The sequence below is a fragment of the Amblyomma mixtum genome, chromosome 4, assembly GCF_055824585.1.
Source record: "Amblyomma mixtum isolate Tamu chromosome 4, ASM5582458v1, whole genome shotgun sequence".
In the NCBI taxonomy this organism is placed as follows: Eukaryota; Metazoa; Arthropoda; class Arachnida; order Ixodida; family Ixodidae; genus Amblyomma; species Amblyomma mixtum.
The window spans coordinates 138,167,333-138,186,110 of NC_143015.1; the positions used below are offsets into that span (position 1 = coordinate 138,167,333).

General features: G+C 46.5%; 1 protein-coding gene across 1 annotated transcript; it reads right to left on the reverse strand.

Moving 5' to 3' along the window:
- Window positions 1–2,407: 2,407 nt before the first annotated feature.
- LOC149348423 (uncharacterized) lies at window positions 2,408–16,812 on the reverse strand. The gene is made up of 9 exons (XM_089585824.1): window positions 16,734–16,812; window positions 14,278–14,403; window positions 12,167–12,389; window positions 11,442–11,592; window positions 9,090–9,197; window positions 7,186–7,332; window positions 5,304–5,477; window positions 2,957–3,082; window positions 2,408–2,617 (listed from the first exon to the last, which is right to left on the reverse strand). The coding sequence occupies exons 1-9, from the start codon at window positions 16,804–16,806 to the stop codon at window positions 2,408–2,410; spliced, it is 1,338 nt and encodes a 445-aa protein (XP_089441950.1). The 5' UTR covers window positions 16,807–16,812.
- Window positions 16,813–18,778: the final 1,966 nt, after the last annotated feature.

Consider the following 18,778-nt stretch of genomic DNA (forward strand, 5'->3'; position numbering starts at 1 on the left):
AGTGGAATGTAGGTTACAGAAAGTTATAAGAAGGAGTGGAGACCAGTTTCGGCGAGGTACTCGCATAGGCTGCTGGTGAAGTGATTGTCCATAGACCACTTCACATAGTCCCCGTCGCGGTTCCACCACAGGCCGACCTGATAATTTTTGGCTAGTTTTATCAAGGTGTCATACAAGTGTAACAGCTGCCACAGTATGAATTGTGGATTCTAAGAGAAAAAAAGAACAAAAATATTCAGACGCGACCCTAGACCCTAGACGCGACTCGCAATTGCGAGCGCTTTTCCGCGAGCCGCCTGACAATGGCTTGTTTTTGCCATTATTTAGGCTGGTTGGTGGAGCTAGGCAGAGCGGGTGTAGCCAGTGTAGCGAAGGCGGGACAAAACGCCATCCCACAAGCATGCTGGCGGGACAGCAGGACCAGGCCCACAAAAGAGGGACATGTCCCGCCTGAATCGGGACGTCTGGTCACTTTACCTTAAAGGGCTCGCCAACTTTTCCGTCCGATTTTCTATTATTTGGCTAAGGTGTTCATGGCAACACAATATAATGATTGGGCCAGTTTATGTACTCTGCTCAGAAGGTGTTTCAGGGCCCCTTTAGTATAGAGCACAATGCCAATGGGAACTAATGAGGACCCAATAAAAATGTCATTATTACGCTTTCATTTATTGCAGCCGCCGCGGTGGCTCAGTGGCTATGGTGCTCGGCTACTGACCCGAAAGGCGTGGGTTCGATCCCGGCCGCGGCGGCTGGAATTTCTTTGGAGGAGAAATTCTAGAGGCCCGTGTGCTGTGCGATGTCAGTGCACGTTAAAGAACCCCAGGTGGTCGAAATTTCCGGAGCCCTCCACTACGGCGTCTCTCATAGCCTTAGTCGCTTTGGGACGTTAAACCCCATAAACCAAACCAAACCATTTATTGCAGAATCCTGCAGAGCCCTATGACATTATAGCATCATCATCATCATCACCCAGACTGCGCCCACTGCAGGGCAAACGCCCCTCCCATATCTCTCCAATTAACCCTGTCCTTTGCCAGTTATGGCTACCGTATTCCTGCAAACTTGTTAATGTCATCCGGCCACCTAACTTTCTGCCGAATAAGGACTCCATTCATTGCGAGACTCTTTAAAGAGCCTCACCTCTTTTATTGAATAAAGTCTCTTCTCTACCACCACCACCCACTGCTACGCTTGCCTTCTCTTGGAATCCACTGCATTATAGCAGGGGGTATCCAAAACATATCGAATGCAGGTTAGGCAAAAGAAAAGAAAATATGACGACAAATAACCCCAACAACAACAACAAAAAAAAAACAGACATACATGAACACAAGTGCCCGCCACGTCACTCATCAAACAAGAGTGCGCGGAACCTATCCACAGTGAAGCATTCAACAATATCAGCACGTAACTTGTGCTACTCACTGACGGTCGGTGAAAAAAGAAAGGGTTTGAATGGATATGTCCGACGTTTAATTTCACGGATTTTTCGCTGATAAAAGTCGTCTGGATAAAACACGAGGTTCCAGCAAACACTGGTGTTTGCTACTGTTGAGCATTTGAAAAGAAATTCTCCACAACATATCCAATGTGGAGTATTTTCTACGCTTAGATAAGGGATCCCAAGCAAGACGGGCCTTGAGAACCGTGACACTAGTTAAAAAATTATACGATGCCAGCACCAACCACCAGACACACATCTTGCAGTAGCATTGTTTCGGATGCCCTTAAGCGTATCAGAAAAGCAAGCAAATGGGGATCCCACAGTACATAGGCTTAAGTTTTGTTTGAGTGAAATTCAATACTTCCTTGATCTCTGTATCGGGAAGTATGGAATATTCTCGTTGAGCGCTATGCGTGTTCCTTCCAGAAATGTAAAAAAATGTTTTATTTAAGTGGATACTCCAGAGTTGAACGGGATTGGTTTTGTAATCGTACAACCTGCGCTTTTTTTGTTATTCATTACCCGTTTTAGAGTCCATTTCTAGCCGCACTTAGGGCCGCCGTTGTGGCTCAGTGGTTATGGCGCTCGGCTGCTGACCCTAAAGACGCAGGTTCGATCGCAGCCGCGGCAGTCGAATTCCGATGGAAGCGAAATTCTAGAGGCCCGTGCACTGTGCGATGTCAGCGCACGTTAAAGAACCTCAGGTGGTCGAAATTTCCGGAGCCCTTCACTACGGCGTCCCTCATAGCCTGAGTCGCTTTGGACGTTAAACCCCAATCTCTAACCGCACTTCTTTCGAGTGCCTGTAGGACGGAAGGGCACAACGAAGACTCGCCAATGTAGGTGAAGCTGACATGAACGCGCCCATATCAGTACTGTCTGCCGTCGTTCGATCTTTATTACGCTAAAGGCAGGTGCGCGTTTTTCAAGCGTTAGCGGGAACAGCGCACCGCAGCGGTCTCAACCAGCGGCGCTCGTACACGACGCCTCGTCGAAGTGATCATGAGCCAGACTCTTGTAGTAGTCGACGATCTTCCTCAGCGCCTTCAACCGACTGTGCGAGCCGAATTTGTTCAGTGTCGAACACTCGTTGGAGTAGTCGTCGAAGTCGACATCGTAGACGGCGATGCCGAAGTTGAAGTCCAACGCCCCGCCTTTCACCTGGCACAGCTGGGCATAAAGAATAAAAAGGAAGGTTTTATTGAAGTATATTCATGTTGTTTGAAACTGCATGGGTGCAGTGAACAAACTGATAAAAAAAAACCTCTTAATAATTTTCGCAGTCATCATAGAGCACCCCAGACGGCTAAAAAATGCCCGAAGCCGATTTAAATTCATGTTAATTTTGTGCTACTGCATGAACGGTTCTATATACACGCCGCAGGAAACTGTCTTTCAGCCGTTTCCGCCCTGGCTAGCTCCGAAAACTTGCTGGACGCAGTGAGTGATTAATTACTTGACTGAATTCGGTCCTTCAAATGCTTTCGCAAAACGGGAGCCCTCCGATACCTTAGCGGCCAGTCCCTCTTCGTTGTCGTAGGCGAACGCACGGCGCTGCGTAGCATGGTGCGTCAGCACGGCGCTGTGGTCAGGTTTGTAGTGTAGTTGAGGCGCGTACTCCCCGTCTCTGCATACCTTCGAGAACGATGATGACTACTCATTTGGTTGCTTGGTTAGAAAGGTAGTAAGTCAGTTAGTTGTTAGTTGTGGCGCGCAATCAACCGAGGTGCGCCAAACACAAGAAAGAAGGCATTGTTGCCGTCACGCTAACTCAGCACATTCTATAGCGCCACACTCAAGCCAAAAACTCCCCTCTGTTTGGTTTGGTTTGGTTTATAGGGTTCAACGTCCCAAAGCGACTTAGGCTATGAGAGACGCCGTAGTGGAGGGCTCCGGAAATTTCGACCACCTGGTGTTCTTTGACGTGCAGTGACATCGCACAGTACATGGGCCTCTAGAATTTCTCCTCCAAAGAAATTATAGCCGCCGCGGCCGGGATCGAACCCGCGTCTTTTGGGTCAGCAGCCGAGCACCATAGCCACTGAGCCACCGCGGCGGCCAAACTCCCCTCTGTGAAAGAAACATCTTACACTGGCAATGTAGCCAGACACGGCCACTATTGCGAAGTATGATCCTGAGTTTGTCCTGACAAAGCGTTCCGCACATAAAATACACCTCCCCACTAAGGGTCCACAAAACTCCGGAGAATGGGTGTGCGGGAAATTTGGGAAAGTAGCCTGCGCGGCGCATGCCACTGTCACCATTGAGGTATCCTTCGCTGTGAGACAGTGGGTGCGGAATGGGGGCTTGGAAGGGAATGAGAAGTGTGCGGGTAGGGGCGCCAAAACGCAAAAACAGACAAGAATTATCAGGCTTCCATGAAATAAGCTTCACCGGCTAGCCTCAGCTCACCACTACGTTATTAAGGAACGCAGCGGTCCAGCCGTAGGACTTACAGAACTAGGCCGAGCCTCCGCAGAACCAGGGATTGTATGGTGGTGGCCCTACGTAAGGGGATCGCTATCCGCCATGCGGTATACTGATTAGTCATGACAGAACTGGGTGCATTATAGTGGGTCCTGCAGTGGCGCTAGGTCAGGTGACGGCATGTGTTGAGGAGGAGGCATGGAGGTTTATTGATTGATCCAAACTTTATTTAAATAATGGCAATTACGGAGCCTTGGGTGGTCCGCCTATTCCAGAAGCTAATTGGCCTGCGCCGCAGCGTGGGCCCTGCGAAACAGTCCCCAATCTTGCCCTGGTATGCTTCTGTGCGAGCACCGTACGCCGTGAAGTCGGCCAGCATCCCCCAGATAGTTGCGTGAGTCTAGTAATGTGAGAGGAAATATATACTGGATGTCTGGGTGTATGGGGAAAACAGCGCAGCAACAGGGACAATTAAGAGAGAAGACGGGACAGGCGCTGTCCCGTCTTCTCTCTTGGCTCTGTTGCTGCGCTGTTTTCTTCAGCTAAAAGTAGCGAAGGTTTTAGATAGACACACCATTCCACGCGAATGAATCCGAATGATTGCTGTTGTGACTGCGTAACCTGCTTTCACAGCAGCATCCGTTTATTATTTTTTCACAGCAGCAATGCCCTACTACCCTTAGCAGTGTCTTGTTCAGCGGGCTCATGTTAACATTATTTTTCCAAAGCCAAGACTCGAAAATTTGTATGATTATTTTTAATTAAACAACTAGACTGACTAAAAGAATCGGTGTAGGCTAGGCGAAGAGATCGCAAATATACTAAGTTGGACTCACTAGCGCTTGAAATAATTAGTTGCGTTTAGGTGTGACACTGGATATTGCGGACATGTACAGCTAGAAGATTTGTGAAAGGGAACACGCAAGCCCATGGCATGGCAATGCGGGTCCATTATGTCCAAGTGGCCATTGTTAATACTGCAGACAAATCCATTCGTTCTTTCGTGCCTTCTGCTTTATAAAGCGGTCGGCAGCTCCTCGCTCCAAAGCACTCGTTCTGTGCGCAGACCAGTTTTAAAAGTGGAGTAACTCTTCTTACAATTCTTAATGTGGCAAGTATTTTGGGCATAAATCATCGTGCTTGTGACAGGGTGTGACTGCAGCTTTTAGAACAGCCGCAGGCGTTTGATCGGCCAGTATTGCCACGGGCTTAGTTGCTTAGTTTCATACTGATTCTATTTGTACAATGCCGTCAGATCCCAATGACAGCCAGGAAGCCTATTAGCGTGCACGTGAAGACACATATCAAAACCAGCCCGCAGCCGACTATCGACACAGCTATTATCGGCCTCAATTTATAACCTACTGATGCTGGACCGATATTTGCTCCGGGGGTCATAAAAACCCTCGTAGCTCACTTCTTCACTCACCTCCGTGTAACTGCCGAAAGATACCGCATCCCAGTCGTAGTCGCATTGTGAGTAGAACTCATACGTCTGTCCCTCACTCGGCGACGTCCAGCGGCCCTTCATGGTGACCGACACCAACCCACGGCTTGAGCCGTTTCTGGATTTGACCTCACGAATACTGGAAGGGGCAGACTCCTGCGGGGATTTTGTGAAATAATTGCATTGCTTTCGACATTGAAAAAACTGCACGACAAAAATTTTGGGTCACCTTTACATAACTGTGCATGTTCAATACTGTGCACTAATTAGTTATACGTGACAGACTTGTTTTTAAATTATTCCAAATTTGTGAACTCTGCATTTAGAAAAGTTAAACCTATCATGTGTTCTTCAATTCTCAAATTTCTCATCACTAACAAGCACGCTGAAATTTTGTTTTCTTATATCAAAACACGTATCTTGCAACTTTACCCATTAGGCACTGCTTCCGGTGGCGTCGTCGGTCATGAGGGATAACATCCGTTTGGTTGGGCCAAAGACAAATTTAGGATTTGAAGTCAGTACACGCTAAATTACATTGCTGTCTGCACTTTAATACATGCAGGTTTTGAGACACTAAATTTTAAAGATGAAAGTGGTAGTTGGGACAGCTGGGCCGGTGACCAGTTTGCGAGGAAGATGAGCTCCATTTTGCCTCGCTGTAATTTTCGAACAAATCCTAGTCTCATGTCATATGCCGCATGATTGGTGCTGTGCCGTTTGTTATTCTTATACTTAAGCGAACGCTGATGACCAAATACCAACCCATGCGCCTTAGTTCAGTAACTTGCAAACTCATGCAGCCTGTCATAAAAGCGTAGCACATCAGCGTTTATCTTGAGGCCAATGGGTCATTTTATGCGAATCAGCATAATTTCCGCCGAATGCTTTCGACGACGCGACCGTAGAGGGCGTTCACTATTTAGGGAAAGCATTAGATGACCATCAGAAGATCCATGTCATTCGCATAGATTTCGCGAAAGCCCATGATATGGAACAGCACAGTAACCTGATTTTTAAACTGCGTGAAGCCGATAATAAATAAAAGGTTCGGAAACGGGTAGAAGGTCATCTGAGTAGACGTAACCAGGTTGTACATATTGAGGGTTGCGAATCTGTTCGTTTAATATGTTACCTAGTTGTGCTACAAGGTTCTATGATTGGACCATTGTTTTGTCTTGTTAGTATCAATGACGTCGAGAATGCTGCAGAAACACCCGCAAGAATTAAAAAAACATTTGCAGATGATTTGCAGATGAAGTACCAAGAGCATCAAAGAATGGCAACGGCCATCCCCAGCTATGAAAAGCCGGTATTCATAGAGGTTTCTCAAGTCGACAAAGCCGCCCGGTAGACTATGCGCAGGCTGTCTAGCTCTAAGAACAGCAGCTAGCAAAGGCGAGGGGGCATTCAGCCTCCAAATGATTTAGCCTATACCCTGGTGCGGCTAGAACCATATATTGGCACTTCTAGAATGCACTGCACCTTTCCTGTATGAAAATGCATTTCAAGCCTGCAGACATTTTGATGAGGGTTCCAGTTTTGGTGAAAGGCTTTCGTTTGGCAGTTTACAGTGGAAAGGAAGGCCCATCTGTTTTTTCAATTCAACAGCCTAAGCGAGCAGCTTTTTGTTTGTCGAGAAAGGCGCTGGCAGGCTCAGAAATGTCCTCAACTTGGGCAAGAGATCGGCGTCCTTAGGAATGAGATGGCGGAAGAGGTGATGAGCGAGCCGCATTATGAGCTTTAGCCAGATGCGACCGAGGTGTTCCTATTCAAAGAGACCTTTCGCTTTTTTATGGCTTATGCAAAAGTCGCTTCGAACTTTCAATATGCAGGGGTGAGTATAGTGTGCGTTCTGACTAACCAGGTCGAATCGGTAGTCCTGGAGCAAATGGTTCGGCAGTTTGATGGGCGAGTAACGGGTAGGAGGCATCACGGCGCAGGGATCAACGGTGTTGTCGCCGAATCTGTAGTGGCCACTTACCACGAACATGTCTGGATAGTATCCCAACTTCCTGCACATTGGAAAGAAAGCCCATGATTTCAAGGAAATTTTTTTCAGGTAGTTACAGACAACCTCCAGGCATTTTACCATGCCGTCTTCAATTAGCGATACAGGGTCCTTAAAGGTCATCGTAGATAAAAATTCTCCGTGTCGAGGTTTTACGTCTTGAAAGGTGCCGACAAGGGTTGGTATAGAAATTAAACGATAAATCCGGACCACAGCGTTAGAGTATTATCCAATTTTTTAGGCCCCAATTTCAGTTTCGGTGAGCGCCAGGGAGCCGGTATTGTGTTCTCGCTCGCACACAGAAATGCCCGCATATTTTTTCACCTTCATAACAGCTTACTGTTTATTTGGAACGAGCAGCTAAAACATCTGCTTAAGCACTTTGAAATTATTGAATTCGAGGATTTGCGATCGCAACATCCATGGAATCAGTCATGGACAATTCATCAACGTTCACAAGAGCAATCGCAAGGTCGTTGTCCTTCTGCGTAACAGTTTATGAGGGTTTAGCGTCACAAAGCGACTCAGGCTATGAGGGACGCCGTAGTGAAGGGCTCCGGAAATTTCGACCACCTGGAGTTCTGCGTAAAAAACTACCGTGCCCCCAAACCTACCCCTACACCATGCCCCAAACGAAGCATTTTTTTTTGTTATTCCTCCCTTACCTGGTGTTAGCTAACTCTCAACGCTCGTATTAATTACTCGTAGCCTTGCTATTAGTTTTTTTTTTATCTGTGGAGCTTCTCAGCCACACAGTGTCTCTCAAACGTGACCGCGTTATGTAGCGTGCATTGCTACGACATCCGGTGGGGCCCCTTTCCGAACGCTCTAAATGATTAGGGCAAAGAAACGACAAGGAACTGTTACCGCGCAAGGCTTCCATAACGCTACGATAGGGCACGGATGAGCTATTCTTGAATGATTCAGGTGTTTTGTGGTCACACGTGGTCATCATCATCACTATCAGACCGCTTAGTCCACTCCACAGTCCTCTTTCCCCTATAGGGAACTCTATTTTGTCTTGCAGAGTCCGCAACCACCTAATAGGGGTCAAAGCCTTCGCAAGTTGGTTCTGTGGGCGCCAGTAAAGAGAGCCTTCAGTGAGCGAGCCCGCATTTTCGATCGGCTGGCAGTCGGAGACTGACTAGTTCCTCTCATGTCCATGTTCACGTCTGCACGTGGGGAAATCCTGTTTCGCACGTGGCACCCTGCTACCGCGCATTTCTCGGGTTCATCCGGACGCCTTCGCGCGTTAAATTCTGCAATGGACTGAGGGTCTATGTTTATGCTCCCGTCTCCAGTGCGCATTTGAAAAGCTTGTGGTCCTATGCCGCATTCTTCACAAAACAAACAGAGGAAGGGCAGTTCCTGTGTGAGGCGCCGTTCAGCAAACCACGCAAAAGCGACCTGCGAAGAGGCCATGTTTGAGTCGTCATTGAATTATTGCATACGTTGCGAAAACTGAAGTTTTTTCGTTTCTTGATACCGAACTTTCTCGACTCGTTCTGCTTGCTTCCGGCGTGTTTGCTAGTCACACATTTCTTTTACTTTCTTCTTGTAACGCGAGAGTGTTAAGGAGGTCGTGATGCGGAGAAGCCGGCGATGTCGTCGCCGTCGTCGGCATCGCGTCGCTCTTCGTGCTGAAAAATCCCATGAGCATCCGCGGCGTAGGCCTTGGGCAGGTGCTTCGTCATCGCACAGAGCCAGTATCATGGTCAACGTTGCCCTTTATAGTCTATAGAGATAGCCTGAGGAACTGACCTGCCCTGGTCGACGAGGAAAGTGACCCAGTCCTTATGCGGAGTCGGCAAGGCAAGCACTGTCAGTGTAGGTTGACCCCACTCCGAGGCAACGTCGTGAAACGTCTGTAAGTGGTTGAAAAACGCTTACAAGCCAATCCGCACGAACACTGCATTGACATATTGTATCGCATTGCGTTATGCTGTTTGGCACAGCCTTTGTCACAAAGGACTTGTTTTTCGGCCACGCCCTGTGGTTCGTTCTGCATCATCAGAGTTCCGAACATTTCGTAATCCAGAGGAACTGTAGGCCTCCTGCCATCGGAGGTTTGAACTTGTTGGAATGCTAGGGACACCCCACTGCTCGGCTTAAAAGCAATCATTTCATTTATTTATACTGTCAGCCCTGATCACGGGCTATAACACGAGTGGGTAATGTGGAATAAAAAACTAGCAATAACACAAACATTGAAACGGGCACAAAATTCGCTACATAAAGCGTTCGCCACTTATACAAAAATAAAACTCTTGCATATAATTCAAGTTAACGAATGTAGGCCTACAAGTGATTTAGACCTTCATCACTTGGAGGTGCGCTTTTCTGATAAAGTTTGTACCTTTTTTATGCTCTTCGCTGCGCTCGTCTTTGCAGGGCCTCTCAGAAAAACCGGTATATTATAGACTCTTAGTCCACTACTTCCTACTGATATTTTTCAGGTTCACCTGGTTAACCCATTCAGACGCCATTTTTTGTTTTCACCAAAAGAAACATTTTTCCGCCTAAATAATGTATTAAAGCCTTAAGAGATTTCTTCAGTTTTGCAGCAAAAACTTGTAGCGGTTAATGCTTTGCTAGAGCGGGAAATACTCCGTGCAAAGTGTCATAATTGATGGGAATAGCAACACTGCAATACCACGACTTATGAAGAAACACTAAGGATCATTAAAAGAATATTTTAGGTAAGTAATTTTGAAATAATAATAATAAGGTGCACATTACGCTTGAGAGCGCGATAAAAATTATAGTTATCAGAGGTGGCTAAATAAGTATTTACAAATATGGCGCATGACGTGCAACACTGCTCTTTTTTTCGCAAGATATTATCTGCCGCGTTCGCTATGAGGCACAAAAACACATCTTATTTTCTATATGAAGGATACGAAGTTCACTGAAACAAAGAAATCACTGCTTGGTGCTGCAGTCTGTGAGAAAAAAAAAACAGCACGCTGGCGTTGTTCACAACTGCGTACATAACCTGCACAAGGGTTAAAACTGGATGGATGGATGGACGGACGGACGGACGGACGGACGGACGGACGGACGGACGGACGGACGGACGGACGGACGGACGGACGGACGGGCGGGCGGACGGGCTGGCGGGCGGGCGGACGGACGGACGGAGGCACGGTGGGACGGACGAATTGATGGATTTTTGGGTGGACGGATGGATGGATGGATAGATAAGATCATACCCTTTGAAACGGAGAGGCGGCAGTTGCCGTCATGCTCAGATTTTTTAGCCTCGGACCTTTGTACGAAACGTTTGCAAAGAAATATGCATACTGCACTTTAACTCTTATTTCCATGAGTACTGCGCATATAAAGAAAGAACCGATACATTGATTGCATTGAACAGGGCTTTGATAACACGCTGACATAAAAACGCGGTTTTAATTACCTGGACCCGTCTGGAATTACGAGGGTGTTAATTGTAATTATACACTAACTATAGCAGGTAGTCTAAAAAATGTAGGTACAGTTACATATCTGTGCCGAATTGGTTAGATTTCATGGGTAAAGAAGGAAAATGGTTTTAGTTACCGCGTGTCCCCTTAAATTCTGTGATGAGTAGAACAATTGGTTATTAAAGTTATTCACCTGAGTTTAGAAAGCAAAATGAATACAAAGGAGAAAAAGGTAGCATACTTACGAGAGGTTATATGAGGAGAAGAGCAGATGCGGCGGCGTAATCCGCCCCTTTACTCCATACGCCGTCCGCAGGGCTGAATTTTAGCAGCACTTGCAAACGGCCTCGTGAGCGTGCTGCTGCGTACTTTTTTTGTTGCGAAAGCAACACTACGCGAGTCGCCGAGCCATTCCGCGCAGCTGACGAAAGGCCATACTGCGCATGCGCGAGGAGCAGTGACGTCACACAGTGTACAGCTGGCGCGCCGCCGCCGTCGCTGCGCGGGTGCTCGCCGGTTGCGCATGTGCAGCAGCGGCGCATAGCTAGCGTGTCGGGGCCGCCACCGCTGCCACGCGCTCTCCATCGCCTCTCTCTCTCTCCTCGTTGCTTTCGCAATCCTCCAAGGTCAACCAGAGCTAAACCACTGCCAATTTTTTTGAAATGATGGGAGAATAAGACTCACTTCGACCAGGGAGATGGCCTCTTGCATCTGTTGCCAGTACGTGTTTTCGGCCGTGTCGAGCACTCCAGCATGGAAGATTCTCATGTGCCAGAAATCTCCCAGCGGATTGGAATGCGTCTGTCGTAGATCGGCAGACGCCCGTGCCATTCGCCTGCGCACATCGAGTGGGGCTTAAGGGTGACCACGAGGAAGCCGCCTCACTTTCACTGCCATGGATCACATGCCACAAGCGGCCATGTCAAGGAAACCTAAGAATGCACTCTTTATATCCTTACTATAGTTCAGATGAATATTGGAATATCAGCATTTACCTTTTGATGATGCAATGCAGGGCATTCAATTACATGGGCGTGTTTCGCGGCATTCACTTTTTTGATCCCAGAATAAATCTTATTGGTGTAGTTATTTCGCAACAATAATAGCTTTTAAGCCCCAGTAACAAGTCAATCTAAATACACGCTTAGTAATTGATCATGACGCCATTCAGGTGTGATGGCAACATGAAATTTTCTGTTATGTGAGACGTTTGCTACATCGACGCCATCGGCGCCTCAGGTCCCGGATACTTGTCCCTGCACTGACCGGATTATCCCAAGCACTGTAGCGATTCAGTTCTTCCTCGATCAAAGTGTTTTTCGGTTGCATTTGATGTTAATTACGATAGTTGAATGTGATTACCCGTGTGTTTTTTTTATGCCGCTGTAAATCCACGGAAGCATACTCACTGGAAAGCGAACGCCAGTCCGAGTGCAGTCCTGGTATATCTGTCGGCAGCCCGCAAGAAGGTCTTCAGGTCATCCCCGAACTGCGTGTGGTCGACGAGTGTGTTCTTGTCGTCTGCGTACAGCGAGTCGAAGAAGGCGTAATCGCAGAGGCCGTCTTCAGCCATCACCGCGTCCGTGCTCGTCCTGGAGCCGTAGGTGCAGAGCAAGGTCTCGGATACCGGTGCTGCAGACATGTGCATCATAATATTTTTGAACTAAACCATGTACACGCATATGTCCGGTATATCTTCCGCGCATCAAGGACTTACAGTCTAGTACGGTATAAAGGGGAACACTCAGCGTCAACCTATGACAAATCTTGGAGGTTTAGGATAGCGTATACTATCGCGTAGACGTACGTACATAGCAGCAGCATGGCATCACCTGCGCATGCGCAGTAGAAGCAGCACTTTCCATCTCGGTCACAGCGCATGTGTGGCGTGCACATCCACGGTCCGCTATGCGTATACGCTTGTATACACCTCTGCTGCACTGAAACTATCAGAATATTGTTAGACTTCTTAACTAATGCAGGGCGCGTTCACCGCAACCATAAGCTGCGCTAGTATTGAGGGAAGTGATAGAGGGCAACGAAGATAGGCGAGGTTACGGAACATGTCATAGGGAGGCACCGACGATTCTTAGACAGCAACAGGATGACCGCCAGCAAAGGACACAGCGCCCGTGCTATTCAGCACGTGAACCTCGGCGCAGAATGCACTCCTACAAATGTAATTTCTAGCGACCGCATACAGAACAGCACTTCTATCGTTCTCTTACTGGCCAAGAAATCGGTATCTACAATGTCATCATTTAAAGACCTGCCATAGTATATGAACGACATATCCAGGAGTAGAAATGACGTCGCGACGTAGATATCGTTGTATGCCTCTCTTCTATCCTCAGTGGCTTGAATGTTGTCGGCAGGGGACACACACGAGCATATTTTTGAAACTCACGAGTCGTACTTTACGCATTCGCGCCCCGCATCAGTGCAAACACTGCACAGACAACTTTGTTTATCGCAGCATGTGAGCAACGCCCTCTTATCAGATCTTACGTCTACATATGCAAGGACGCACTAATCCAGCGGCTTGGCAAATGTTAATCCACAAGCGCGAACGTTTCTGTTTCAGCGAAGGTCACCAAACAATTATTAAAAATAGTTTTTTTAGGTATAAAGAAGGATTCTGAGTCGTGGAACTACAGCGTTTCGAGTGTGAGAAAAAGAGGTAATCATTTTATCAAGTCAGCTGGTTAACAAAATTTTTATAGTTAACTTTTAGTTATCACAATGTGGCGACTGGTCACTGCAGCCTATCACATCCTTCCAGCTGTCGATCATTATTAGCCATATATGACTTTACATTTTCGAAGACGGGATTTTTAAGCATCTCAGGCAGGCAGCCAACGGCGAAATGCGGCGATTGCGGTAACACTTAGTGTTCGCGGACTAAATAAACCACCCGCCGGCGGTAGGATGCGAACCCCCCACTTCCTAATTTCGCGTCCGGTGCTCTACCAAGTGAGCTACTACGACGACTGTGCAATTTTCTGCTTTCGGAGGTATTTACGTGCAGTGTGACCGAAACTTGTGAGTGTTCACCAGTGCCAAATGCGGTGTTCGCTTCTCCAGAAGGAGCACGAAAAGGAAACAAGTGTGAAAAGTACTCCACGGAGTGACGTGAACAGGTTAGGCGTTGCTATGCTCCTTTCACTGCACAATATTTTAAATCAATGAGCCACAATTTAGGTAGAGTTTTTACTAAATATTTATTCCCTCATGACTTGTTAAGATAAAGCTCTTATCAACTGCTTAGTCACTCATTCGGGATTAAATATTCATTCATTCATTCATTCATTCATTCATTCATTCATTCATTCATTCATTCATTCATTCATTCATTCATTCATTCATTCATTCATTCATTCATTCATTCATTTATTAATTCATTCATTCATTCATCTGATCCCGACTGCGGGGCACAAAGCTGTTAGAAGTATTTATTTAGTGCGCAAGTTAAGTTTCTGCAGTGCTCTGCACGATTAGCAGACAGTGCACCTCACAGTACCCGTTGGATGTGTGGGGTTCGTCGGGTCGTCGACCAAGACCGGCAGCTCCACAACCATGGGGGGAGCAGGCGCGGGAGGACCACGTTCGGTCTCGTCGCCGACATCGGTGGCAGGGTGGTCGGGAGCTGCACACGCATTTGCAAAAGTGGCTCTAGTAAAACACAAGGTTGTGCCCCCCCCCCCACCCCCCAAAGTTATTAAAGTACATGCGCTCCGAAAGGGAAACTGGGCACGCTGTCGGAGGAAAACTTGCATCGCTGTGCGCTGTAATATTATTATTTGAAAATACTGCAGCTCCATTCTAGGTGTTATAGCAGTAATGGGTACATAAAACGTGGAACAATCCCACGCATAAAAGAGTACATGACAAGGATTACAAATATAAACGCTGAAAACAACACCATACAATGCTACGACTCAATTGATGACGCAAAATCAGAAACTGATAATGCACGAATGTTGCCATGCAAACAGTTCCAATTCTCCACAGTGTGCGGAAAAAATCTGTATTTGAAAACTTTAGTATGGGCAAAAAGAGGTCGGATATTAGGATCGTGATGGCTCCTGGTTGCAGATGATTTTGAAAACGAGATATGCTTACGCTCTGAAAGGCAATTAGCAGAATGTAGTGCTGGAATACCAGCTGTTGCGAATGCGTACATTAAGGAAGTACGCTGCACAACCATCTTAACAATGCTATCTAAAGTTGCGGAGTAGATTTCTCAGGGTATGAGGGTAACACGCGATCCGGAGCTCCAGTTTTTCCGCTTGAGAGAATACCGTAATTGTGAAGTAGCATGATGTTGCATTGTCAAAGCACAGTTATGGTAAAGATGAGAAAAATAGAAGGTAGACAAAATACTTAAAGCGAAGGAATTTCCGCGAGAACAAGGAATTTGTCTCGCTTTATGAGTGACACTTTTGCGTCTTTGTCCGGCTATTCCGTTCTGTTTAGGTAGTATTTCAACTATCCCCAGAAACAATACATTTTGACGAGCACACGCGGGTGACGAATTTCTGTGCACATTTCCTGATCCAGAGCTGCTGTGTTGCAGCAGCGAATAAACTAGTAATTGTTGCTTAAGAAGACCAGAACACAGACTGGCCCTTGTCTTTATAGCTCTTGAGAAGCAATAACAATAAAAATCTGCTAGAGTGTTACCAGTCAGCTTCTGCGAATTCAACTTTCATTTTCATTGCCTACAGGAAAAAAAACATTAGAAGGGTAAAAACCAGCCTTAATGGAATCTTACTACCGCCTCCTCCTCCCCAAATGCCCCTCTTTTTTTTCTCCGTCAGCTTCGCGTATGTAGCTAGGTATATACATTCCGTCGCTTTCCTTCCACAAGCCAAATTTATTTGAAAAGTGGGTGTTACCAGCACGTCAAGGTAGTGTTCCTGTCATCCTTTGCAATGAGTCCTAGAGGCCGAATATTTAGGCACAAAAAAAACACGTTTTAGGCGATATAAATAGACGGCTAAAATTGCGTTTTAGGCATCTAACGGAGAAAAATAGGCACTATAAACTTTATCAAAAGTGCACACAGTTCTGAACTTTAGCGCGCAATATCTGCCGTAAAATAAAACAAAAACACAGCAGGAGTTATTTGGGACCTTAAGCAAGGTGCGAACATCAAAAGCCGTTTTTTTGTTTGAGTCATTTGCTCTATGATCTGAGTTCACGAATGCGTTTTCGTATGCACGCACGACTTCCAGCTGTCTAGTGTGGCCTGCTCCACCAAGATTACCGCCAAATGCCATTTGATGAAGATGGCATGCGGCTGGGGCACAAGGAACGAAAATAAGGCAGGTTACCCAGGTGGGAATTTTAATCAGTTAAACTGTTTCCAGCAGGTTTATGGAACATTTTACAGTTGGTTTCAATTGGAACCAATGAGAATTATATGGGAGAACCTATAACTTACTCCGTATACTTTCCGAAATGTGGTGCCATCTGGTCAACTACTGCTTTAACAGCCAAAGTCATCAACAAGCTGCCACGATAAAATGGCAGAAAATAGGAAAAAGGGTTGCTTCGATATTTTCGATGACTTGGTTGGTATTGTGTACACAGCCGGCGTAGGTGCAGTGTTCACCACAACCAACTGACGAGGTCATGCAATGTTGCCACGTGTGTGTTCTACTCAAAACCGAAATGGATTCGAAAGCAAACAGAATCTGAAAACAAAACCACAGCGTATTCCAGGCTCCTTTTCTGTAAAATAGGGTGTTTTTAGGCACCGACGCCGGAAATAGGCATTTATAGGCCGTGACACCCAAAATAGGCATTTATAGGCACTAAAAAAGAGTATTAAACATATTGTCAACAGCTAATTCGTGCTCATATGTAAAAATGGTGCGCCTACGAAGCGTTGAAAAAAATATGCAGTTGCCTAAATCCGATCTCTATTAATGACAAATGAACAAGAGGCGTATGACCATTGCCAGTGCTTACTGCTTCTCAGCAAGGACACCGTGATGAACGAGCCAGTGATCAGGAAAAACAGCGAGGCGCACACCATCACCATGAGCGTCGCAGCGCCTTTTCCCCTGCATGAAATGGAAAGTGGAGGCAAATGTTTGTCGTCGCTTGATGCAGGCCTCCAGTGCACGCGAAACGAGATCTCGGCGCCTACGGGCGACGTTTTTCGGTGGTCACCTCCACTCACTACCACAGAATAAAGAAATTAAAATTTCAATTTCAGAAGCGCAGTCTTCAACCACAGGCTAATTGCAGTTTTCAGCTTCGGTTACGCGTCAAAAGTCCCGAAGACTTCTGCCTCCGACTGTAGATCTCTGACATGCATACAAGTTCCTGAGCATTTGTTGTGCATTTGCTACGCATGTTTGAAGATATCTGCTGCATATGTGTATTGGCTATATTAGTATTCCTCGACTTATACCGACTTCATCTAATCAAACATTCTACACTCATATTCATCCACTCTGCTTGGCACAAGATAATTGCAGGAGCCGTGCGGAGCAGATACACGCCCTGCGAATCTCTCCCCTAATCGCGTTACAACCACCACGGTCCATCATTTAACTCCACCGCAGTACTACATAGTACGTTAGACTCCGCGCGGTACAGTGTTGCTGAGCCAAGTTTGCAGCGCTGGACATGTATGCAATAAATCTAACAGCATCAGCGGAACTTTCTGACTGATTTCGGCTGTCCGGGGTCCCACTTATTTGAGTTTTTCCTCCTGATATGATGCGGTAAATAAGAAGAATGATAGCATGCAGTCTATAGCTGCCGCTATTGCAATGTGTGCACGCAACTAGCAGTTCCGAGTAGCTCCGTAGTACCGCCATCAATTAGTTTATCAACAAGCGAAGGTAACCGACACAAGGAAGTTGATTATTAATGCTCTAAACAATGGGGGTAGTCTAGAAGCGGTGAAGAGGCACAGGCAAAAATAGGCATAATCTAGGCATAGGCAAAAATCGGGTGTAACCGTGAGAGTCAAGGAGGGAAATCTCATTAGAAATATGGACAAGATAGTTAAAGTAGCCGAAGAGTTCTATACAAATCTATGCAGTAGCCAACGTAATCAGGACGTAAATGAGAGAGGCAGTAAAGCACAGCAATGGGACATCCCGCCAGTAGCGAAAGAACAAGTAAAGAAAGCCTTAGGAGCAATGTAAATCTATAAAGCAGCTGATGAGGATCAGGAAACCGATGATCTGTTGAAGGACGGTGCAAGATTGTGCTAGGAAAACTAGCCACCCAGTAAACGCCATGCGGTATCACCTCGAGCATACCAGAAGTTTGGAAGAACGCTAACGTCATCTTAATCTTTAAGAAAGGAGACATCAAGGACCTGAAAGAATACAGACCGATCAACCTACTGACCGTTGCCTACAAAAGTATCTAGTAAGGTAATCGCTTGAGGAGTGAGAGCTTTAGTCTTCAATCAACCGAACGATCAGGCATGTTTTCGTAAAGGATATTCGATAATAGACCATATTGTCACGTTATAGTGACGGCCGTCCAGCGGTCAGGAAGGCACCAACAAGTCTTGTAAACGAAGTTCTTTATTTGGGCTGACTTGCGCCCTCAAAATAACTGAATCACTCGGTGGCGGCGTAAGCAACAAACGTGCTCGTCGGTCGTCGATCTACGAATGTCCGCCGCTCGCGGCATCGCTCAATTTAAAGGCGGCAAGGAAACTTCCAGATAACAGGACAAGATCATCTACAGTAACCTAGAAAAACCTAGATGCAGCCCTTCAGGGCTGCGATCAATCGAGATTAGTCTGGTCGCTTCTCGCGCCACGAACAAAAGTGATAACAACCCTTTCCTGCAGCCTTGAGCGTGAACGAACAAACACTACAATGATACGTGGCATTACCCCCCTTCTAAAGAAGCATTGTCTCGATGCTTTAAAATGAAAATAAACACGGAGAATGAAACTTCGAGTCCTTTAGCGGTCATAATATGGCTTCAGGCGTACGACATGTACGACTTCCGGGCGTGGGCGGCGTCGCTGAGATGCT

Excerpts from the sequence above, each read along its gene's own strand:
- LOC149348423 (XM_089585824.1), bottom strand. The coding sequence starts at position 16,806 with ATGGTGATGGTGTGCGCCTCGCTGTTTTTCCTGATCACTGGCTCGTTC. Across the intron at positions 9,198-11,441 it reads AGGCCATCTCCCTGGTCGAA|ACGTTTCACGACGTTGCCTC; the intron begins GTGAGTCTTATT and ends AACCACTTACAG. Across the intron at positions 2,618-2,956 it reads AAGAGGGACTGGCCGCTAAG|CTGTGCCAGGTGAAAGGCGG; the intron begins GTATCGGAGGGC and ends CTTTATGCCCAG.